This window comes from Myotis lucifugus, unplaced genomic scaffold (genome assembly GCF_000147115.1).
Source record: "Myotis lucifugus unplaced genomic scaffold, Myoluc2.0 scaffold_295, whole genome shotgun sequence".
In the NCBI taxonomy this organism is placed as follows: domain Eukaryota; kingdom Metazoa; phylum Chordata; class Mammalia; order Chiroptera; family Vespertilionidae; genus Myotis; species Myotis lucifugus.
The window spans coordinates 408,504-434,466 of record NW_005871343.1 but is presented as its reverse complement, the minus strand read 5'-3'; the positions used below and the strand labels follow the sequence as shown (position 1 = coordinate 434,466).

The 25,963-nt window shown below is 42.3% G+C and overlaps 1 protein-coding gene across 1 annotated transcript in view; it reads left to right on the top strand.

Moving 5' to 3' along the window:
- Window positions 1–18,469, top strand: part of NTRK2 (neurotrophic receptor tyrosine kinase 2) — a 312,980-nt gene extending 294,511 nt beyond the window's left edge. Inside the window, exons 21-22 of the mRNA XM_023763642.1 lie at window positions 16,227–16,385; window positions 17,244–18,469. Coding sequence (XP_023619410.1) covers window positions 16,227–16,385; window positions 17,244–17,429 — 345 coding nt within the window. The 3' untranslated portion in view covers window positions 17,430–18,469. The remainder of the gene's footprint in view (window positions 1–16,226; window positions 16,386–17,243) is intronic.
- Window positions 18,470–25,963: the final 7,494 nt, after the last annotated feature.

The window sequence follows — 25,963 nt, the reverse complement described above, 5'->3', positions numbered from 1 at the left end:
ACAGTGTGTGCATTCCATGGTAAATTAGCTTCATCTTGGTGAGAATGGTCCTGCCCCACATTTTCTTGGCCTCTTTCCCAAGCACTAGCTCTGTCCCCATTTCAGAGGCTCCCCAGCAAAGTTTCCAGTTTCCCGTTTCCTGCTGAGAATGGACTTCCAGCCACACTGACTTCCGCCCTGAGGCTGGGTGGGTGAAGCACTCTGTGCCACCATCTGCCCCACAGCGTTCTCTGTGGCTCCTCCAAGCCACACCTCTGTGCTCACTGTTTAGGTTCTGTCTCTACAGAGCATCCTCCACAGCCTGTGGACAGCAGCAGATCACTGGGAGGGCAGGGCAGGGCTGGCAACCTCTTTTCCTGAAATTTGTAGGCATGGATGTAAACTCAATAACAGAGCCTTGGCAACAGTCATGTCCTCATTGCAGCACTTCAAAAAAAATAGACTTTATGTTTTAGAGTAAAATGGAAGAGAAGGTAAAGAATTTCCCATAAGTCCCCTTCCCCCACACATGGGCAGCCTCCCTCACTATCAACATCCAGCACCAGAGTGGGACACTTGTTACCATCATAAACCTATGTGGACACATCATTATCACCCACCCAAGTCCACAGTTATGTAAGAATTCACCCTGGGTGTTGTACATTCTTAGAGTTTTGATAAATGTATAATGACATGTAGCCACCATTATAGTATCATACAGAGTCATTTCATTGCCCTACAATCCTCTCTTCTCTGCCTGCCTATTCATCCTTTCCTCCCCCGAAGCCCTGGCAACCACTGATTTTTTTACTGTCTCCATAGTTTTGCCTTTTCCAGAATGGCATATGTATAGTTAAAATCATATAACCTTTCAGAGTGGCTTCTTTCACTTAGTAATATGCAATTAAGTTTCTTTCATGTCTTGCTGTTGACCTTAAGCTACAAAACCAGTTGAATACAGTCTACAACTTCATTATTCCACTAATTTCAAAGCTTCCTCTTCCAGCATCACAGGCTGGACTTCTCCCTGCTCCTCTTATGTCTCTAGTTTCTATGGGGTTGGGGGCTGGAAGAGGGATTGCAGATAAAAAGCAAATGTCTCTTTACTTTTCAATTGTCACCCTCTCCTTTGCTGTCACTATTTCTCAGCTAACACCACTGTGGATCAGGTACCACCTGTGGGCAGCCAGGGTACAAACAAGAAGGCTCAGGCATAGACGCTTTCTACAGTGCCCATTTATCCTTTCCGAATGATGAGAGAGCAGGGTCTCCTGCTGGCTACTTTCTGCTCCACCATCTTTCTTCATCCACTTCTTATTTCAGTACACACAGTCTGCTGCCTAAACAGAAGCCTGAATGCCAAATGAAGTTCCCATCTCCCCTTCTTAAGGCACCCCCATCTTTATGAGGACTTCTCTTGAAGCCCTTACCTGATTTCAGGTTGAGGGTGTGGGAACAGAGAGAAGGGGAAGAGAAAGAAATGACGTCTCTTCAGGAACATTCCGACACTGGCCCCAGACCAATGGCCCCCTTGCTCTCGCTCACTACCCTCCCCACGTCTCTCCCTATACCAACAGAGAGGACAGGTTATCTAGGGTGGTTATGGTAGGGCTTTTTCTGTTAGGGGAGCAGGGTCTGATCCAGCTGTCAGATGTTGTGTGGAACCCTGACCGACACAGAAGCTTTCTTTGGAAAATGGGGTACCCAGAGCGCCCTTTCTTTCAGCTAAAGGCCTGAGTTTATAAATAGTGGAACACCTGGAAAAGCCCCACTGCGTATCTTAATATAGGACATCAGAGGTGTTCCGAGTAGTGTTCACAGCTGCCCTCATCTGAGCATTCAAGCAGTTGATGGCCTATTGGCCATTAATGTCACAAAGCTGATTATATCAAATATGAGATCCTCATGCGACAATTGACCCTCACCTTTTCTTGACCTGCCCTTGGGGACGAGCAGTCAGGCATGATTCTCTTGATGATACTGCCGTGTCACTCAAAAAGGGTGTTCAGACCACCGTTTCGCCTGCTTCCCTCCTACCTTCCACTGCCCAGCTTCCAGTTTTCCTGCCCAGGATGTGGGTGATATAAATGCAAAGCAAGCCTAGTCATAATTTCTGAAGACCCCAAGAGGACAACTACGGGAATGAGGCCAGTTCTGATTGGCTGAGTTTTCATTAGCAGAGATCGTTAAGAGCCTGACCCCTGAGGCTTGTGGTCCGTGTCTGGTGTGAGCCTCAGATGTGCGGCTACGCAGGGCTGCCCAGACGCTATTAGTTGCTGTGGTCTCTCTGCGGTGTTTTACTTTATAAAGATCGCTTTGGGTTCTCCTTCTGCTGAACCTAATTTCTCCCTCCAGGAGGAACCACCTTTCCCACTTTAAAACAGTGGTGCAACTTTAGTGATTTAATTCAGAGAGGCAATGGAGTGACCGTTAACACGTTTAGCAAATGGATAAGAAGTTCTCAGAAACTAAGCATTCTTCTGAAAGTTTCACAAAATACAGCCTGTAACAAACTAACCATGTGAGCATATATTTCTCGTTATTTGACTGCTCCAGTATTAAGTTTTTTCGTGTCTACTTACTGTGATGGGGAAAGCTAAAAGCTGGCCCCTGGGGCAAAGAGGAAGGTCATGCAGTGAGTCATTCCTGTGGGGCAGAGGCAGCAGGAACAGATCAAGACCTTGAGGCACTTTCTGGGGGCAAGGTTATATCCTCAGCCTCAAATGATGTCCTTAGCCTCAGGCCAGACAAGGACAAGAGGAAAGCAGGTAGGTTGCCTGCTGAGTTGATGTTAGAGTTTAGAGAGCTCAGAGGACACTATTGCAAGAGTCTGGGTGCAAGCATGTGGCTTTGGACTTGGTGGTAACAGAGGAAATGGGCACGTGGGTACATTCAAGGTATGTTTTGCAGATATAGTTGAAAGAACCTGCTGGTGACTTGGATGGGGGTGGGGCGGGGGGCATCAGGGAAAATAAAGAATCATTGATGGCTCCTAGGTTTTTAGCCTTGAAAATAAATAGTGGTGGGAACAGTGGTGCTGTTTAAGGGGATGGGGGAGATGGAGGGAGGAATGGGCTCCAAATGGGGAGGAAATTGGAGGACACTTAACCCTTGGGTAAGAAGAGGACACACCTCCACTGGAAAAGGTGGTCTGTTTAAAAGTCCAATGTTCTGCCCGGTGGGCATGGCTCAGTGGTTGAGTGTCAACCTGTGAACCAGGAGGTCACGGTTTGATTCCCGGTCAGGGCACATGCCCGGGGTTGCAGGCTCAATGGTTCTCTGTCATCATCAATGTTTCTATCTCTCTCTTCCTCTCCCTTACTCTCTGAAATAAATAAAAATATATTTTAAAAAAATAAAAGTCCAATGTTCTTAAGTTGGGAACCATCTCTGCTTTTCCCTACAGCTTCCAGTTAATTTGCAGTACCTTATTTGTTCAATATAAACCTTGTCCTTCTCTAGAGTGTTCTTGTCTTCATCTCTAAAGACAAATTCAAAGCTGAAGAGAATTGTTATCTTTGAGTCTGTGTTCATAGAGTAGATTGTAGTGTTTAAAGACCTTTATGTGTTTCATGAAAGCTATTACTGTAAATGGATTCAAGTAGATGTTAACCAGTAAATATAGTATCCTAAATGCCAATGGTCTGTACCTAAATAGATGCTCTGGTATAAACAAAATGTAGTTGATGGGGATAGAGACCTTGGAAAGGAAAATTTTCACACACAAAAAAATGGTCATGGGGTTGACTAAGGGTTTGAGAGGCAGGAAGGAAAGAATGCCGAGGGACCATTACTAAGGACTTCAGCATTATGGAATCTTTTCTCTTCTCCCCTGGGATACCACAGGACAGCTTTCTTCCTCAAAGGAAACTCAAATTGTTTTAAGAGTCAGAGGGTGACTTGAGCAGTGATGTGATTGTATAGCTAGTGGAATATTGGGGAAGTAATCAGGGGGAAAAACAACATAATGTAGAGGAAGTCTCCTACTCAAGTACTGACAGAGAGAGGCGAGTAGAGACCATCAGCAGAAATCCTAAAGCTAAATACCAAGGGGGCTATCACTAGTCATCCTGAGAAACTCAGGAATATGTCTGTGCTACTGAAGGATCTAGAAGCAATAGGATCCCTCCACTGCTCCTTCCTCCTTCCATTGGGAGAAAGGGGTGGGAAACCCATACAGTCAGACCCACTTGTTCTCTAAATTTATCACTTTTTGCAAAGGAAAGCATCGGTTATTGCTTCTGTGCAATTATGTCAATGTCAAATTCTGGCTTGGGGAAAGAAGGGATTTCCTCCTAAACAGCTCAGAGAAAGGGACTGGCGATTGCTTTAGCTGGCTTGCATAACTGGTCATGCCACCAGGTGGATTTGGGGAAGTGGTGCAAAATGAGAGGCAAAAATCAAAGTGAAAGAGGCAAGATTAGTGGATTTGAAACATCTGCCTTTCATTGCCACCTCACACCCTGATTCTGACTATGGTCTTGCTTTCTTTGTCTTAGTTTCCCTACTTAATAAATGGTAATGGTATTTATATCATAGACTATGTGTTTGTTGTAAAGCCCCATCATATTAAGTCACTTGCCTTGAAATACTATCTGATGTAGCATATTATTTAGCAGTAGAAGTAAAGGTATAAAATATATACTGATGTGGGCATATAGCTGTAGATACACACCATCCAGTGCAGCTGCACCATTACATAAAACCCCACCAGTGACGGCCTCAGGTAAAACTCCACCTCCTTTCTACCATTAACCTCCTGCCACAGCCACTCCATCCATACTGTCCTCCTTACTGTTCCAGCACATCAGCACCTACCTTAGGGCCTTTGCTCCTGCTGACCTGAAAATCTTGGAATATACTGCTTCCTGATTGTTGTGTCTTGTTCTTTCACTTTATTCAGATCTCTGCTTAGATATCACCTGCTCAGAAAAGCCTTTGCTGACCTTCCTATCTAAGGAGCACTGCCCTCTCTCGTTTCCATTCACTTACTCTTTTTTATTTCACAGTATTTATCACCACCTGACATTGTCATGTCCATTTATTTATGTGTGGTCTGTGTCGCCCACTAAATGAGAGCTTCATAAGGATATGGGGCATAAAGCAATCACCAGCTACTTTCTCTTCATGAGGACACATCCCCAGGGCCTAGGACATTGCCTAGCAACCAGTAGGTAGCTCAGTAAATTTTTGTTGAATGAGTGTATGATACAAAACAAACACATGATTATCAACTCAGTGATTAAAAATATCAATCTGTGTTCTCTACGATGAGGGTTTGAGAATCCTAAAGATATTCTAATAGCTTTTCTTAACAGTATATGCTATGGTGGAAATGGATAGTCCTTTGAAGATGAGGGTTTGGCTTTTAGCTTAACTTCTCCAGACTTCAGTTACTCCACAGCACTGTGGTTATGGTTTAAGGTTGTGGAGCTACGGTGGCAGGTGAGAGTTAGAGTGTCGCTCATGTAGGAGGCAGTGATGATGCTGAGGGCTCCTCCTCTGATGAATCTCCATCTGCCTCCTCTACTTCTTCAGCATCACAACTAAGCACAGGTGATGCCAAGGCAGCTTCAGGACAAGCCTCTCCACTTCCAAGCATCTGCCACCGTGAGTCCCTCCCATAAGAGCTCTGATGGGGCCACAACAGGGTCTCTGGACGCGGGATGGCTTCCCAGAGTGAAGTTGCAGTGGCCAATGGGACATGCCTCAGGGAACCCAGGGACAGGGCACTGAGCCCCTCCGTTCTCTCTGACTTCTCCCAGCACCTTCACACCCTCTCCTCAACCAAGGAGGCACTTTAGCCCATTCATTTTGGCTTCCATGGTTTTTCTTGGTAAATTATCCCATATATTCGTTACTCATGTACAGCATGTGTGTTTCTATTCCTCATTTGCAGTTTAAATTAAAAATAGATGTTGCTCTCTAAAGCAAATCAGCTACTGGCCATTTTTTTCTTTTCCCCTCTGGATATCCCTCTCAGCTCCAAGGGGCCTGTGCTGAGAGCCCCACATAGGGCTGACAGGAAGCCGCCATTCTGGCTTTAGCCCCTTATTCTCCTTCCATATTTATTTCATACCAAACTATCTACCCACAAGTCCTGAGGCAGCCAGATGCACTCTCTTCATTTGACAAATACCTACTAAGCATTCAAGCACTGGGTAGTGCTTTCCATCATGAACTTTGTAGTCTACAGGCAGAGGTGATAGCAAGCACATAACCACACAGAAAAGCCCATCATTACAATTGATGGGCATGATGAGGGGAAAGTAAGCAGTGTTTCTTGGTGCCAAAGAGTGTGGTATTTAAGTTAAGTTCCCAGGGACAAGGGGAAGTTAGGCAGGTTTAAAAAAAATTGAAAAACTGCATGTGTGAAGGACCTAAAGTGAGAAAGTGCTAAGACATATTTAAGACCAAATGGATCACTGCAGGGAAAGGGGGAAATATAAAAGGAGATAGGGAAGAAGGCACTCAGGTCAACCAGGGTGCTATCAGCCATTTCAATGGCTTTCAGTTTTATCCTACGGGCAGTGCGAAGTTGTTGAAGAGTTTATGGTAGAAACACAAATGATCTGATACAATTAATATTTTAAGACTATTGCTCTGGGTATTAAATAGAGAGTGGATTAGAAAATAGAGAGAAAGGAAATGGGTAGACCAGTTAGGAGGCTGTCATAGTAGCCTAGGGAGGGTAATGACAGGGAGATCAAACTGGAGGTGGAAGGAAATGGGCAGATTTTAAATGTCTCCTGAAGGATGTCATTGAAACGACTTCTTAGAGTGTTCCACCAGCCTTTGACTGCAACTTCAGGACTTCCAGTAAGTGAGAAGAAACTGCAAGATTAAGCCACTATCTCAGTTGCATGCAGCTGATGGCGATCCCTAACTGAGGTACCCTCTTCATCCCTGCAACTTTCCTATTATTGTTGCGCTTATGCGGACAGGCATCAGTTTCTATATCAAAGTGAACTGGAAGGAAAGAGGACCATATTCATTTTTAATTGGCTCTAGTGTATTAAGTCCTCATCTCAGGCTAATGGTAGAATGTACATTCTGCCAGTGTCTTCAGTGTTAACTAAGAAGCTGCGGTTAATGGTGGGACAGATATGTAGTATCCACCCAGAAACCTAACCTCTCCACTTACTGGACATAATGCACCCAGGGCAGCAGTAATCATGGTAATCCCAGCTGGCAGAGAGAGTTCTCCCTCCCCCTGCTCTGTTGACAATTCATTGATTTCTTCCTTTTCTAAAAGCTAGCTGGAATACCAGCCTTTTTGAGTTATTTCCATAGAAACAATTTCACATTGGAATTTTTGTACTAAACCAGCATAATGCAATCACCTTAGCATAGACAATGCATGACTATATATTGCTCCTGCTCTTCCGGTGGCCTTTGCTCAGCAACATGTCAGTCTTTGTGGCTTTTCTCCATGAAAGGTGCAATGCTCTGGTTGCAATTGCTAAAGCGTCAGACAGTCTCTTGGGTTAAAAAACCATAATGCACAGGAGGTCATAAAAAGCTCAGTTATACTGAACATAAAAAATGGCTTTTTGATGACATGTATCATTGGAATGTACAAATTTACATTGCTAAGTGATGTATATGTACAATCATCACATGGCAGTCAGTGTCCTATATTAGATCTTTCCAAAGGCTTCATCCACCCATTGATCATTCAGGAAACTCCCCATCAAGGCTGATTAGAGTTAGTGGGCTGAGGTGGGGAAAGGACATCAGAGGAAGTGTAGAGAGCGGCCACAGTGTTTGGACAGGTTCAAGCCTCAGACTAACGAGAGGGCATGGTCCTCTTGTGAGAAAGCCACGTGCAAGTCCCAGCTTGGAGGGTAAAGCCCTCCCAGCACAATTATAGCCAAAGGCTATAGTTGTAAGCTTGACCCTATGGTCTGAACCTGTGGTCCCACGTGGCTGAGTGATGTGGGCTGGATAGAGTTCAGGTGCATGTAACTGAGTAGATTCGAAAAATCGAGAGAATGTTGTAAACATCTTGATCATGCCCTTACTTTGCCTCGTGGAATCTGGCTATAAAATAAAGACATGGCTTTTAGGCTGTGGCACTGTCGCTAGCTCTCCATCAGAGAGGACAGCGTCCCACCCAGACCCAGCTTTTTTCTCTTGTCTGTCTTTTCTCAATCTTTCACTGCCCCCTCTCAGGCTCACCGAACCTGGCTGAGCTGGCTCTGCACATATAACACCCAGTGTGAGGCTGAGTATGCCATGGCCGGCTGGCTCACCACAGGAAGGGGCAGGGCATGTTGTTACTGTTGAAGTTCACTCAATTGTTAAAATGAAGACTCCTTGTTTTTAGATCCCAATGTGATTCTTAAACATCCGTGTGATTGCAGTTTCATGCTTTACTGAGAGAAGGCTTATTTGCTCCTGATTAGAGCAAATGTAAAATAAGGTGAAACTATAATCACTTCTAGATCTGGGACTCTTGGGCTCTTTAAATTGTATATAGTGCACAAGCAGGGACCAATAGGACCCATGAGAATGTCACTTAAGGCGATATGGAGTCCAAGAAGCCCTTCTGCCTTCTTTCCATATAACTTAAGAGTCCCAGGTCTATTCACTCTCCCTTAGCTATCCTCAGGGAAATTGGGGTAGAGTGGGGGGAGGGAGGAGGTGAAGGTGGAGATTGCTGTAAGTTTTGCACTGTAAATGAATTGAATCTGAGGGCTGCTGTGGAACAAAAGCAGGTTTTAAGCCATTTGCTAAGCTCTAGAATTCATTGGTAATAGGAAAATCATCAAGAGTCACCCAGGAAGGGAAGACAGAAGTAGGGGTGAGCCTTTACTCTGGGGACATGAAAATGCTGACAAAAGACCACAGAATAACATTCTGGACCAGAATCGTACAACACTTTGAAGTTATTCTTGTTCCTCCAAGTGCATTAGGATAAAAAAGGAAGCATTAGACTGTTTGTGTAACCCCCCCCCCCCCGCAATTTATATCTTGAAACTCTAACTCTCTGTGTCTCTATACTTGGAGATGGGACCTCTAAGGAAGTAATTGAGGGTAAATAAGGTCAGCAGTGGGGCCCAGAAAAGATGCCTGAAGCTTGCTCTCTCTGTGTGTACACACAAGCTACACAGGGCCATCACCAGAAAAAGAAAAAAAAAAAACTGCTGGAAACTTGATCTTAGACTTTAATCCAATGTGAAGAAATAAATGTCTGTTGTTTTAGCCACCAAGTCTATGGTATTTCATTATGGAAGCCCAGGCAGAGTCATGCAGAGAGCCTTTCCTATCCCTGAATCTGACACCATGTCAGACTTGATGCAAAATGGAAAGAGTGCCATCCATTTGGAGAGCTGGGCCCTGGTGTAGACTCTAGCACTTCTTAGCTGTGTGGTCTTGGGTAGGTCACTTTGCCTCTGGGCCTGGAGATTCCTCACCTCTTAAATTGGGATAAAGAATATGGGGTGACTTACCCCATAAGATGATTGCAGACTCAAATACTTAGCATAACAACAATAGCTAATATAATTTGCACATTTATTAGACACTAAGCATTAGTTTAAGAGCTTTATTTATTCATTTTTAGTCAGGTTTATTGAGGTATGATATACATTTAGTAAAATTCACCTTTTTTAGTGTATAGTTCTAAGTTTGGCAAACAGTCATATAACTGTCATCACAATGAACAATGAGGACTTAGCACATTGCCATCATCTCACAAAATTCCCTCATGCTCTAGTAGGGCAAGTCCCTTTGCTGTACCACCAATTCCCATCCCGTGTCAATCATGGGTTTTCTACACCCATAGTTTTGCCTTATCAAGAATGTCCTATAAATGGCATCACATACTAGCACCACAGAGATTTTCTAATATCAACTCATTTAATCTTTACAACTATGTTTTGAAGCAGGTACAATTATTATAGGATGAATACATGTGGAAATGCTATAAAAGGGCAAAAGAGGTGTTATACAAACATGAGGTATTATTGTTGTTGTTATTTTTATTATTTGTATTATTACTTCATCGTAGAACAAAGATAAGATTCTCAGTACAAAATTTGTATTGAATTTGCCTCATCTGTTCACCTAGAGTCCAAGTGTCCGGAGATAGCGATGATGGCTCTGTGACCTTTCCCTTCCAAACATAATTATTTGCCCTGTTAAGGCAGGATAGAGATTTAATTGTGAAGAAAAAAAATATTTGCAGAAATATTGTGAATAATAAGGTCCAGCATGCCCTTTCTTTGACTAATCCCAAAACACTTGGCTTGAATTTACTAAGTCAAAACCCTTTCATTATGACCATATGATTGATAATGATCAGATTCTATGGTAAAAGGTAATTAAAGCTTTTCTAGGCTACAAATAACAGCAATTCAGGTGTAGTGATAATCGTTTCCCACTGTACGAGAGAGGGTGGCCAGGATGTCACCAGCACTCCTCCTGACTCAACTTGTTCTGTGTACATTCAGGACTTCTAGGCACGTCCAGAAGGGCTGACTTTCTTGCCATGAAGTATCCCTTGGTTCAGGAGCCACACACCACAAAAGCACCTCATCACTCTTTCTAACTGGAGAATTCTTATCTTCCTGGATGTGGTCAGAAAGCGCCCACAGTCTGACCACAGTGGTTCCAGTTTCTCCAGGGAGATTATTTGCATAAATTGTTTCTCTCTTCTCTTTTTAAGTTCATACTACAAATGCAACACAATAAATAAATAAATAAATAAATAAATAAATAAATAAGGTCCAGCTATTTCTTAAAGTTCACAGCTTTCATGAATTGTTAAGGAACAGATGAAGAGAAACTGCTGAAAGAGAGCAACCGAGTGAAGGGTGCATGAGGAGGTCTAGGAGTCTCTTCAATATTTAATGCTGCCAAAAGCCTCTGACAGCTAATCATCTCTTAATGGGTTTTGGCCTTTGGCCTGCATGTTTCTAAGGGAGTAAAATGTTTGGCTTCCCAACAAGTTATCACTCAGTCACTGAGTAAATACCACAAGCCGAAAGTGGCCTCCCAGGCATCGTTGGTTTTGCTAGTTGAGTTTAGAAGGTCCCAGATTAGCATTACTCATTTTATATCACCAGTGGTTTCAAAGCCAGCTAGGCATTTACTTTGGGTCTGTAGAAAGGCTCCAGCCTGCCATAGAAAGGAGATTAGGCATCACCATGAAGGAATAATGAGTTATGGTAGGGATATTCATGATCATTTGAAGAGAGAAGAAAGGAATCAGATAAGACTACTAGTAAATGCAACATTGATAGTTGAAATAGAACTGGACAAGTGGACTTGAGAGGAGATTCAAAGAAACAGAAGTAGGAATGGACTGGGAGGAGGCAACACTGAGAAGAAAGGATGTAGTAGAAAAAGAGAAGATGATGAGGGAGCAAGGAGCATGGTAGATGCAATTTTTGTGAAGCCCAACAGAAAGAGGAGAACTAAGCTTGTCACCTCCTCTGTCATCTCCCAGTGCACCTGGAAAATGAATTGTGCCTTCTTGGTTAACTTGTACCAGGAAAAAAGATGTTTTGTATATTTGAAAAAAATGAGAAAGAGCCTGGCTGGTGTGGCTCAATGGATTGAGCATCATCCCATGTACCAAGAGGGTTGCAGGTTCAATCCCCAGTAGGGAGCATGCAAGAGGCAGCTGATGGATGTGTCTCTCTCATCGATGTTTCTATCTCTCTCTCCCTCTCCCTTCCTCTCTGAAATCAATAAAAAATTATATTTTTAAAAAATGAGAAAGAGCCTAGGTTCTCAGCATGAATAGTGGTGGGATAGAGAGCTGTCTTCAGTACTGCTGGTCATCAATTTATAGCTATACTTCCTTAGCAAGGTCTTTGATTTCACTAAATCCTAGTTTTCCAATATAGAAAATATAAATCATATTGTTTGTTAAATGACAGGGAGATTTTCACAACTTATAACCTAATGACCAAAAAGCATGCACCTAAAGAGTATTTCTTGGGTAAGGAATAAATATTGCAGTTGAAGCGATTAGATGTGTCTAATTTGATTTAAAAATAATAAAATCATTGATTTCTAACACAGGACAGTTTTACCAAGGGTTTTTTAATATTCTCTCCAGAAATTATTGTGTTAAGTTCCTTTCAATCTGGTAGATTTAAAAGATGCCAAATCCCAGGTATTTTAACTAGAACACAGTTGTTATTTTTGTGTTTGACCAATACATATCACCATCAAAATTGTGAGGTATCCTAGAAATCACATGAAAAGCTAAATGAACAGTTCTTTTCTTGATATGTTTAAAAACAGAACTCATTTTCTGTAATTTAATTTATTTTAGTCACTATAGGATTTCTTTTTGGCCATGGGCCTCAGACATTGTACTGGTTAGCCTTGCTGGTTTTACCATGTTGCAATGATTAGCAGCCATGATGGTCATTCAGCCCTTTTCTTTTCCTTGGGCCTATAGAAAGGCTCCAGCCTTTCTTCTTAAGCCTTTGTCCTTGGTCCCCAGCCTCCTAAGATATGACATGTTAGTCATCATCTATAGAACAATACTTCCTTCATGTTGTGCATTATGAAATCCTTTTAGACTTCATTCCCAGATTGAATAGTTCAGGTCTGCCATAGACCACCCCCCGCACCCCTATTCCCATCCCCATCTACTCTACAGATGGAAACCTGATGAGTGGGATTCTCATACACATTAGCTTTTATACTCCATATGAAACCCCACATTTTTTGTTGCATTTTATTAAGAAGTTGCAAATTTCATTGAATGGTTTTTATTTGAAGTGTCAAATAGGTGAACCAGTTTCCAACCATTTAATCTAAGACTTGGTTCTATCAAGAGTTTAGAGAATTTATTGGAGGATGGATAGGAAAGTAGCAAATGCTGATCCCTTTGAAAGCTCACTTTGAGATTTCCTTCCAAAATACTAGTACTCACAAGAAACCCACTTGAAGACATGATATGCATACCAGCCAAACCCCTAATGCCCTGTCAGACATAACTGATTAGCATCCACCTTTCTTGAGGCATGTGATCTGTTACCAAAAACACGGAGTGCCTGGCCTACAGTGTTACCAGAGCTGTACTAAGGGGCACTGGGCATCCTGGTACTTAGAAAAGGTACAGTGCTACAGCAGGGACAGAGAGTTCCTTGAAATGCTGGGACCTGAGCATTCTAAGATCTTCGGGAAGTAGTTAGAAAGGAAAGGAGATCAAAATTTCCAACAGACTTGAGTCATGTCAGCTTAGTTAAGGAGCCACAAATAAGCTTGCTGGCTAAACACACAGGGCAGGTGTTGGAGACTGCAGAAGCTGGAAACACGAGTGACCCATCAGAATGAGATGCATCAAAGGGGAGGCATTATGTGTTTGGCTCTAGGTAAGCTACTTAATTCTTTGAACTTTGGGGACATGGTTTGTAATATGAAGGCAAGCCAATGTCCACCCCAAATGGTAACTATTGAGTTCAAATGAGATAACTGAGTAAAATTCTTTGTAAAGGTGAGGTTATAAGTGTTAATGGATGATTATGGTGGTGAAGTGGTGGTAGGTAATTATAGAACTAGAACCCCAATCTCTGGGGATGAGGAAAATAAACCAGCTAACTGGGTTTCCCATTTGATCAGTTCTATCTGGTGAGTTTAGGGAAAGCCACATGGCCTCAAAGAAACAATTCTGACTCCCAATGTCATACTTGAGATTGTATTCCATGTCACAAATATTTAAGCAAGGGTGTGAGGGAAAGTTGCCAAGTAGCACAATACAAAACAAATGTCTCATTGTGTTTGTTGCCGCACAGTATGTGGTTTTGTGAGATTCCAAAAACCATCCTGTGACGGTAATTTGTAACCACAGTGATTCCGTGTGTGTGTGTGTGTGTGTGTGTGTGTGTATGACATGCTCCAAAATCCTGAGAAAGGGCTGCAAAAGAAATGTTCAGAAATGTTCTAAATGGGTTTAGAAAACTTGTGAACCCTATCTGAACTTTTATTAGATTCTCCCACACTCACCCGTTTGACATCAGTATAAGGAAAGCATTATTTATAACAGCATGTGTGAAATCCCAGAAGGGATTCTTGAAAGAATTCAAGTGAAAAATCTGTCCAAGCATAAAATAAATGATCAGATGGGAAAACATGTAAATCAAAATTTAAAACCTTGTTTTTTCTCCTTTAAAGGAAACAGGAGCTTTTTATTTGGCCATTAGCAATACAGGACCGAAAACCTGATAGAGTAGGTGCTGGAGTCCCAAGAGCCCCAAAGCACTTGTCATTGGGTGAGGAGTATGGGAGGATGTATGTGTTGACTCTCCTTAATGTCTCCAGAATGGCTGCTTCCCATTTTAAGGAAATCAGACAGTAAAATTACAGAGAAGGAAGAAACACCTTGAAAGTATTTAGTGCATTGAAATTTATATGGTCTGCTTAGGTATTAACCTCACGATAACCCTAGAAGTTATTCATTGTTACCCACATTTTATATTTGGAGAAATCAGGGCACAGAGAGGTTTGGCAGCTAGTCAAGGTTACCTAACTAGGAAATGGCACACTGGAGTGTGCCCTGGACCCCAGCGTTTCTAATGTCATGAATTCAATGTTGTCCACAGCATTGAAGCTGGGGATCCACAAGGAATATGGTAAGTCTGGTATCTTGCTAGATTAATGGGCCCCAGAGTGTGTTTTTCAGCTGTCTGGTTCTAGGAGATATACGTAAATGGTTCTCTATCTCTCTACTTCTTCCCTGGGAACACACCTTCAAACTAGTTAACCACCAGCATCCTTTCTGGTCAGTCAATGCCTGTGTCATACAGGTTGTGTTTTGACTATCAATCCTGATGGTGAGTAGTGCATGTCCAGGCAGTTTCATGAGGGAAATCTGTGCTCATTGAACTGTGACTACCTATCACTGCAGGGGTAAGAAGCAAGTGAGAAAATCAAAAGTTGAGGAGGGCAACCAGCCTTTACTTAGTGTAGGAGTTTTTGGTGTATTCAAAGCTGAATAGTAAGGATATGGGAACACCCTAACCCAGAATCAGCAAGTTAAATTCCTACTTGTTGGATTTGGAGTCATTGCACAGAAAAAAACAACAATAACACCCTCCTCCTTTCACATTTGTGCTTTCTTTGGTGCCAAGAGCACTATTTGAAATCACCAAGCAAATTAGACTCTCTGACCCTCTCAGCTCCTTGGGCTCTGGAGTTGAGCAGCATTTTTCAGGCACTGTTAGTCCATTTCCTTCCTTTAATGAGTCAGAAATGGATATTGAGAATGATAATTGGGCAGAAACTCTATGTGGCATTAGTCTTAGAACCCAGGGGCTGAGAGTTGTCAGTGAGGTCTGATTCAGTTGTCTGTGAGCCCGCTTGCTGCCCCAGGGTCAGGCATGGCATTTGGGCTGGTTGTGCTGGGGTTTACCAGCATGAAAAGTAGGACCTACCACCCACAGGGCCACTGTCTAGAAATCTGATCATAGTTTTAAAATGAGACAGCCCTAATGGGCTACAAATATGAAAATGGAATACTTCACTTTTCTCCAGGAAGTAGGAAATCATGAACGAGTCTCCTTTGTCAGACAATGTTCTCTTTGCCTGTGCTAATGCTTTTGCCATCTAATGCCTCACCCTCCATGTTTTTACTAAAAATGAGCTTTTCAAAACCATAGTTACTTATTTATTTTTGTAAATAAGCTCAGTTGCAGTGCCTTGTCATAGAGAAAAGTCCTGATCTTGGAGTCCAAATACCTGACTTCTTTGTGTCTATAGCAACCTGAATCTCAGTTGCCTCATCTGTAAAATAGGAATAATTTCTGCCTTGTTCATTGCTGGGTTGTGGGGAGGTTGTTTAAGGAAGCACTGTGCACTGTCCTAACATCTTAAATTGGAAGGAAGCTCTGGCCTTGCTAAGGAAGTAGAGTCACTTGGTGGGTCATTTTTGAATGAAGAGCTCCATACTTGTTATCCTCATCAAAGTTATCTTGTTGATTAGAAGGTTGAGTCATCCTCAAACCAGGATATACATGTGTGTGTGTGTATCCAAATGAACATCCACCCAACTGTCATCTCTGCCCCTATTTAGTTCTGAGAGATGATTGCAAATAATATGAAAAAATTTTGTTGACCATTCTTTGCCCTCTGACTCTGGAGATTGGGATTATAAAGAAATCTTATTTTCCTTATGTGTTTATAATCCATTAAAATCAATAAATTCAAGCACCTTTTCCTCTGATAGTGGGAATGTTGTGTGGAGATGACTCATGCCTCCTTGTTCACCCCTTTCCCCCCAGGTTGGTGGCCACACGATGCTGCCCATTCGTTGGATGCCTCCAGAGAGCATCATGTACAGGAAGTTCACCACAGAAAGTGACGTCTGGAGCCTGGGGGTGGTGTTGTGGGAGATCTTCACGTATGGCAAACAGCCCTGGTACCAGCTGTCCAACAACGAGGTGCGCAGTGGGCTGGGTGAGACCCTCCGGAAGGGCTAACACTGAGAGGCGCCCCTTGGCCAAAAGTTAGGACACAGGACAAGGCCTTATGTGGCTTTGTTGGGTGCAGCACCTCCCAAATGGCTTGCTGTATGGCTGAAGGTCATGGCTGAAGTATAGTCACTCTGGAAACGTAAGAAAATCACAGTGTTTACTGACATACTTGGCATCCTCTGTGATGAAGAATCGCTATGTGCTGCTCACCTAGCAAATTAATAGCAGATGTGACATTCCAGCACCCTGAGAGTCCAGTTAGCTTTTGTATATTATTCCAGGAAGGTTTCAAGGTTCTTTCCTTTTTGCACATTTCACTGGACCATGCACTTCTAGTGAAAACTCAAGCATTTTGTTTCCCTATTCTAATCCTTTTGCAAATATGCCTATATTTGAGGCATAGCTTTTTGGTTAGGCACCTAACATCTTCAGGCTCAAGTCTGTCTTTTACCCAAATTTGTTATCCAAAATGACCACTCATTTCTACAGCCTGCGGGTCTCTCATCAATCAGCACCCTGACATGAAAGTGGCCTAGGTTCCATATCAGGCCAGTAAAACTGGAATTCTAGGATGAGGTTTGGGGTCATTCCATATAGATAAATCATTTCTCCACCAGTTTGGTGAAATCAATGTGCTTGAAAAATGGATGTGATCCAATTAAACACAATATACTAATCTATAATAATTGCTCTCTTCTTTCTGAAAAGAAGTAACATTGAATGGGTTTCTTTAAAACAGCCCTCTCTTTGCACTGACATTTATTTCACCTGTATTGTTTCCCCTATATTGTTTCTCTTCTGATCCTATCTTTGCTCTCTGTCCAGGTGATAGAATGCATCACTCAGGGCCGAGTCTTGCAGAGACCTCGAACATGCCCGCAGGAGGTCTACGAGTTGATGCTGGGGTGCTGGCAGCGAGAACCCCACATGAGGAAGAACATCAAGGGCATCCACACCCTCCTTCAGAACTTGGCCAAGGCATCTCCGGTCTATCTGGATATTCTAGGCTAGGGCTCTTTCCCCCAGACCGATCCTTCCCAAAGCACCTCCTCAGATGGGCTGAGAGGATGAACGTCTTTTCACTGCTGCTGGATGCCATCAATCTGCTGTTCTCTACTCTGACAGTATTAACAACAAAGACACCACGAAGCTTTCAGAGGGAAGCAATGTGTACTTCTCCATCGGTAGACACAGTATGGACTTCTTTTTGGCATTATCTCTTTCTCTCTTTCCATCTCCCTTGGTTTGTTCCCTAGTTTTTGTTTTGTATTGACTTTTTTTGTCTTCCCTGCTTCACAGTCCTACCTTTCTTTTCTAATCGATCTGGCTTCTGCATTACTCTTAACTCTGCATAGACAAAGGCCTTAACAAACCTAATTTGTTATATCAGCAGACACTCCAGTTTGCCCACCACAACTAACAATGCCTTGTTGTATTCCTGCCTTTGATGTGGATGAAAAAAAGGGAAAACAAATTTTGACTTAAACTTTGTCATTCCTGCTGTACAGACATCGAGAGTTTCTATGGATTCACTTCTATTTATTTATTATTATTATTACATTTCTTATTGTTTTTGGATGGCTTAAGCCCGTGTGTGAAAAAAGGAAAACTTGTGTTCAATCTGGAAAGCCCTTTTAGTATGGGAGACTGAAACCAGAGAGAGAAGATTTTATTATGAACCGCAATATGGAAGGAACAAAGACAACCACTGGGATCCGTCCCTACTTAGGAAAAACCCAGCCGCTGTTAGCTGGGAGGAATGTATTCGGCACCTTCCTTTGAGGACCTTTCTGAGGAGTGAAAAGACTGTTGAACTCTGTGACATGGACTACCCATTCCCAACAGCAGAAACTCTAGAGTGTAGTAGAGAGAAAAGATGGCTCCGTGAGAGAGGAGATGGCGCCTCCCACACTCAGACATCCTGTCTTTGTAGGTCACAGTAATAGCACGGGCTTGTTTCTCCAGATGTTATCAAATGACCCTTTGTCAAGTTCTGTTGAAAATAGGTGGACTCTTGTCCCGAGCTCATTTCAGGGTGGGGTAGAAAAGCCAAGGACTTGGAAAAGATAGGAAGAGCTCTACATTCGGAGGCAAGCTTCTCTTATATCGAACTTTTCAGACAGCACTTCCCTCCAACCCCTACCCGCCACCTGCCTGTCCTTTTAACTGTGCAAGCAAAATTGTGCATGGTCTTCGTCGATTACTACCTTGTATGCAGAAACTACTGCTCCAGACGTCGTGCCCCTGCCATGTAGAGCAGATTCATAAAAGGTGTAACTTACATAATGAGGGGAAGCTAATGGAACTCATTAGCTGGGTATAAATGTCTCTGGGCCGTAGGGTGGTGATGGGTTTCAACAAATACGGACCCTGAAACCCGGATGTCCTCATGCACGTCGAACCCACTGTGAGACTGTGGGACTGTGGGAAGGGCTAAGTCAGTCCCCGAGAGAAAGGACACCTCATCTCCGGGCACGTTGTATGCATTGGTGTTCAGTGTATGCAGGCCAGTCCTCGCTGGGGCTCCGGTTGGGAGAGTGGTTTCATTCCAAGTGTACTCCACTGTCAGTATGCTGTTTTGTTTCCTTCACTCCATTTAAAGAAGTAAAATAAAGAATTAGGCACAGCATGCCAACGGGAGGTTATGCCCAGAACGAGCTTTGGAGGTGTGCTTCTGGGCACCATCACAGGTTTTGTGAAGTGAGGTTGTAAATTTAAATAGAAATTTACAGTTATTTGGGTGATCAGTTACACCAAGGAAGAACAATATTTCTGTTCCTCAAGAAAACTTGATACCCTCTGTGAGGGGAATTTTGCTAACTTGACATCTTTATAACACGAGCCAGATTGAAAGGGAGTGATTTTAATTCATCTTAAGTCATTTTATTTCATATTTGTTTCTGAAGGTGCAATTGCTCTGTTTAGGTTTTACTTGTGCCCTTAATTACTGGAACACCCTTATTTTTCATTATAGGGTTTGAAAAAGCCAGTTCTAAAAAAAAAAGTCAATTCACAGAGAACAAAAGGAAATCCATTAGCATCTGCAGTCAAGTGAAGGGGGTCGGACAAGACAAACCTTACAGTCTCTTCAAGCTCTGCGCTGGCCTATAGATCGTGGAGTTGAGTTGTTTTTTCTCTTTGTCAGTGAAAAAAACCCACCAGAATACACATAATAATATAATGAAAGCCATATCTCCATGATATATACCTGCACGTATATATCCTATTAAGGACCCATGGTACTGTTCAAACACTGTGGCACTCCGTGAAGCAGTAAAAAGGGGCAGATTTGTACAAAACTTTTCTAGATTCCATCAGCGGTGACCTGAAAACCTGCACAGGTTTGCCATTCTGCGGGACTGGCCAGCTGCTCTGGGAGGAGAAGCTGCAACTTATTTGTCTTATTTTAATGGAGAGCAAAGAGGCAGTGCTCTAAAGGATCAAGTTCAAGGAAGGCTGTGCAGTTTTAGAGCAAGGATTTGTTTAAGGCACATGAGAAGATGGGAGCATCCCATTCCATTCCAGTGTTGTTTTCCTCTGAGGAATAAAAGCAAAAAAAAAAAAAAGCAAAAACAAATACACACCTCTCCTTACCTTTTGACAAGTCCCTCAAGGTCTTGAAATGAAAGGTTCTATGCAAGTGCAAAGCTCTGTAGTTATTCATATGCTTCTTGTTTTTCCCTCTGTTGTCTCAAGAGTATGTACTGATTTCGGCAACGTCTTGCATTGAAAGAATACCAGATTGCTTTAAAAGTAGCTGAATGAACCACAGAATATCTTCAGGTGTTCCACACTGGTCCTCCACAATCCCCTCTTCTCATGCTCTTCTCACTTTTAGAAAAGGAGCAATCTCCCTCTAAAATGTAGCCTGCCATCAAATTCATTAAAACCCGCAACAAGAGTAGTGTCAGACCTAATTCTCTAGCCCAAACTCTGACAGTCATTCCCATTAATAAATTGTTTCCTAGTTTTCTAAACGTTTTTCACATATGTTAGCAAACGAGTCCCATTTTTTTTATAGGTGAGGAAATTAAGACTCGGGGAAGTTCAATGGCATGCTAGAAATCTGCAGGCTAGCTTCTGACACCACTGGGACTGAGTCTAAATGTTCTGACTCTGAAGTTCATGATTCAGTCCACCAGAGACTCCAATCCAGGAAAGAACACTAACAAATTCATGAAGCAGGATATGAAGTTAGAAGAACAAAATGAAACACATGAGATGACAAGCAGCTGAGATAAAGTGGTATATAATCATGCTCATAGCTTAAGCTAAATCCTTGTACACTGAACCAATGTCATAATCAGGCTTATTTAGGAAATATTTTGAACTATGCTATAAAGGATTATATCAGAATTCATATTATGCATATGTGTTTACATCAGCGCTACCTGTGGTATGTTTATGTATTTATATGTGTGTTAAAAATACTTGATTTATACATAGACAAGCACGCAAACATAGTGTGTTTGTGTGCTTATGTATAAATGTATAGGCACACAGTAATAGAGATAATTATAAGTAGGGTGCAGTATGAATAATTTGCTTAAAATCTGCTACATAACCAAAACTCTTTAACGTCGTGTTGCTGTTAGTGCTTCCATTCTCCATGTGGATAGGACTACACCACACTTCTCAACTCTGTGCAGTATTTCACGGGAGGAAAGCCTGGTTAAGACAATGTGCTTCCCAAAATAACTGACTCAAAGCCATCCCACCACACCGAGTCCTTTCTCTGGCTCCATGCAAAGGAAAATGCGAACTGAGCTAGATCTCCTTCTGTAAAGGTCCAAGAAAGGAACATGGATTTTTTTCCCATCTTTTTTGCTCCTTTGTGTTAGCTCATCTTGTCCCATTATGACCCCTTTATTTCTTGTGTTCAGAGTTCAGACATTCCAGAGAGAGTGGGAATGTTGGGAGCCCAGTGCTTCAAAGGCCAATGGGGAGAAGTCCAAGACCCCACACTGAGGTGAGCAACTCTGAGGAATTCCCACATCCAGGTGGGAGCGCAAGCAACAACAAGGCACAAGTCTGTCCTTGGCAAAGAACCATGAGGAAAGGAGCCCCTGGTCAGGAGTAGGCTATTTTTTTTACCCTTTCCTTTTGCAAAATGGACCTTCTATAATGCCAACAGCATTAAATTATGTGTCTAATTAGATAAATGACTGCATATACACACCCTCAGTTCGTTCTCTCTCTCTCTCTCTCTCTCTCTCTCTCTCTCTCTCTCTCTTCCCTTTCAATGGAGGACTTTTATCTCCAATGTTTGACCTTTGATTTGGCCCTCAATCACTGTTTCAGAAAATTTCACGAGAGGGATGGCTGGTGATTTAACTCCTCAGATGGCTAAGTGAGCAGTTAAAGCAGTTTCTTTACGATGTGTCATTGTGGAATGCAGAGACTCCCAGGTTGTGATAGCAAATGTTATTCTAGAGAATTAGAGGTGGGCGGTATTTGTAGTTAAATATGACAGTACATGAAGGGTATTTTCTTGTTGTCAAGGCTGGAATGAATCACTGCTTCTCGAGTCAAAGGTTATTCAATATCTTTAGGTTCTGATGTTTCCCCTTTCTCTTCTTATTTATTTATTTATTTATTTATTTATTTATTTATCTATCTATCTATCTATTTATTTTGCTCCATTTATCACAAACACAAAGCAAAGCAAAAAATATATATATGTATATGTATATGTGTTGCAGGCAAAACACTGTGAATTTCACATCAACAACCAAGCAACTATTTTGCCATCTTACCATACGTCTCAGGAGACGAAATGGGAAAACATGGGATGTCATTTTTTTAGTCTATGCATTCTAGGCCAGGTCTGTGTTTTTTTTATTCCTTTGGTCTGTGCATTCATAAAAATGATCCCAAGTGAAGGTTGGCTGACTGTTGAACATACTGGAGCAAGCATAATAAAAGCTGCTAATAGTCATGGTTGAACTGGAAAATGAAAATTGGAGAACATAAAATGAAATGTAACAACCTACATCTTGCAGCTTGTATATCTTACTATTGCTTTAAAAATGTATAAAACTGCTGGAAATGTTTTAAATGCAAGGTATTTGAATTAAATGTGGACTTTAAATATGTAATCTCTTGACAAATGACCAAATTATGGTAAAATATTGCTCCCTGCCTTCATTGATCATTATCTGTCAGTTACAAATCTGCCTAGAGATGTGGACACTCTCTGCATTTGCTTCTGTACATGGAGAGATGTTTGTATATATCCGGGCCATACACACACACACACACACACACATACACACATATACACACACATTTCAATATCTCTCTGAAGATATATTGCCCCTTATATTGCCCCTTAAATTGTGACCTGGTATTTGGAACTCTTTATTTGCTTTATTTTCTTTTTAATGTGACGTCTCTGTGCTAATAATTACTGGTTCCTGTTTTGCAATCTGTTTTGAGGTCCATTGCTTTACTAAGACCCACTGCATCTTGGCTGATTTCAAAGTGACACCAGAATATCAATGTTTAAAAATAAAAAGTTTTGTTTGTAAATCATGTGACCACCTTCTCTCAACCTGACATGGAAAGTCTCTTGTACTACAGTGTATTTAATAAAAATGATGTCTTAACAATAAATAACATCCTCCAAAAGAGAGACTAAAAATGACATGATTACTTTAAAAATGTATAGAATTTTCATAAGGCACGGTGTGCCCTTTTCCTGTCTGTCTATCTGTCTGCCTATATTTTAGATATGATTACTGTAGATGCCTGCAGTGTTCATTAGTGGAGGGTAAAGAGAGTAAGTAGTCTTCAGCACCAATTCCCTAAGCCCTCCCTAACCTGACACTTTCAACTTATATCTTAAATAACTGACCACATGTGTCCAGTTGGTATTTGAAATGTGGTCAGTGTCACTAAATAACTGAATTTTAAATTTTATTTAATTTCAATTTAAGTAGCCATATGTGGCTCATGGCTACCATGTTATACAGCACGGAGTGAGAAGATGGAATCATAATTTCTAAAAGATCAGACCTGAGAAACCCACCAAGGGATTTAAAGTGAATTGCCGCGCAGACAATATAACAACCTTCCTATGGATGGCTATAACTTTTTTTCCTATGATAGATATGGATTTTTAGATACCAACCCAAGTGTATAAAATGCCATTTTATTCATTTTCTTTAAATCATGCTGTTTAACTAAGTCTACATCCTTCATCGATAAAATCGATCTCAACAATTTCTGGGTGTGCCTCTTTCTTAGAGTAACCGAAGAATCCCAAGTCTCATTGATACCCAGAAAATATGGGTTTCTGGTTTACTGTTGAAGCCTTCTTTCTGAATTTGAGCTGAGGGTTCTCTTCACATGGTTTTATTTTTCTGGCAAGATAAATATTAGAGCAGTTCTTCTCAGCATGTCATGTGGATCAGAATCACTTGGAGAACTTTGAAAAATGTAGAAGCCAAAGCCGTACCCTGAAAGAATTTGTTTCTATTAGCCGGAGGTGGGACAATGCATAGGCATTTTGGGGGGGGGGGTGTTTTTAATGCACAGCTGGAGTAGAGAAATATTGTTCTAGGGACCTTAAGTCTTGGCCCCAGAGTTTCAATCATCCAAATAGAAATACCTGGTTCTAGACCTAGGACTTGACTCAGCAGAGAATGGGCCAGACAGAGAAGGGCCTGGAACTTTAATACAAGAATGAGAGATAGAGCACTAGATAGTTTTGAAGAGCAGATCATCAGTATCCAAGGAGTTCAAAAGTGAACTACATGTTCTCACAGAAAATGTTTCCTACAAAGAAAGCTCCATGGAAACCGATTATGGCCCAGTGGTTAAGGCAATCAATCAAGCAGTCCCCATCAAATTAAAAGGCTGGGACTTTAACTCCCCATTATGCCAGAGCAGCTGCAGATTCTCCAAGCATAGTTTCTGATAAGGATCATCCCACTGCTAAATTGCTATAACATAGAGAGCAACCACAAAGCTTGGACCCAGCCTGTGACCATGAAAACTGAGCTGGCAGGATACACTGGAGTTGAAGTCCTGCCATGCCCTAGATCACTGAAGGGGAGGGGCCAGGACTTACTTAATCACGTAATGAAAAACCCCCAAACCCCAAAGTCAGGATCCCTCTTGTCTAAAGTCAGTCCTACCAGATTGCTATGTACAATTCCAGAGAGTGATGGGCAACTGAACTAGGAACACACATACCAGTTACTGATTCTGTCACCATGAGTCTTACCCCAAATCATGATGTTCCAACAGGTCTGCTATATATACTAGCTAGCCATTTGCATGTGTTTGCATGACAATATTATAATTTTTATTTATTAACTAGAAGCCCGGTGCATGGACTCATGCACCGGTGGGGTCCCTCGGCCTGGCCTGTGGGGATCGGGTCAAAACTGGCTTCCTGACATCCCCTGAGAGGTCCCGGAGTTCAAGAGGGAGGTTCTTGGGTGATGCACCCTGTAATTGGGCTTCCTCCTCTCTGGTTCTGGGTGCATCACCAGTGAACCACAGCTGCCAAGTCACCACAGCTCGGCAGTTCCTGCATTGAGCGTCTGCCCCCTGGTAGTCATTGCACATCATAGCTACTGGTTGGATGGTCGGACAGTTGCTTAGGCTTTTATATATATATAGATTTTTGTTGGCCATTTCCAGAAATAGTATGTAAGTTTTATACTAGCAGAGATTTTAGTGTCTTTGTTTTTCCCTAAGATAACTTCTGTCATGACACATAGGTGGTACTCAAACATTTTTGAATGAGTGAGTGGATGAATGAAAGATGGATGGATATTAAGGAGCTTAAGAGGTCAAGAAATTAGGCAGGTAGTTATGGTATACTGATGCTTAGAAACCAGAGGTATAACCATAGACAAGTCATTTTAACTCTCCCAAGCCTTAGATTACTTATTTCTAAACTATCTAATATTAGAGGCCCAGTGCATAAAGATTCATGCACTGACCCTAACTGGTTTGGCTCATTGGATAGAGCGTCAGCCTGCGGACTCAAGGTCCCAGGTTCGATTCCAGTCAAGGGCATGTACCTTGGTTGCGGGCACATCCCCAGTAGGGAGTGTGCAGGAGGCAGCTGATCGATGTTTCTATCTCTTCGATGTTTCTAACTCTCTATCCCTCTCCCTTCCTCTCTGTAAAAAATCAATAAAATATTTATATAAATAAATAAATAAATAAATAAATAAATAAATAAATAAATAAATGATTCATGCACTGGAAGGGGGGTCCCTCAGCCCGGCCTGCCCCCTCTTACAGTCTAGGAGCCCTCAAGGGGGGGAGGTGACCTAGTGATGAGGGAAAGGCGACGCCCCATCACACCTCTGCTGCTGCCATTGCCGGCAGCACAAGCCTCGGCCGGCCCTGGTTACCTGAGCCTCGGGTGGCCCTGGGTGGCTGGACAGCTGCCATCCAAAGCTTGCCTGCACCTCGGGCCGGCCCTGGGTGGCTGGGGGAATGAGGGGACAGGGAGACTCCAGAGGCAGGCGACCTGGTGGGGCTGAGGGGACTGGGTGTTGCCATCTTGTGGCTGTGGGTGC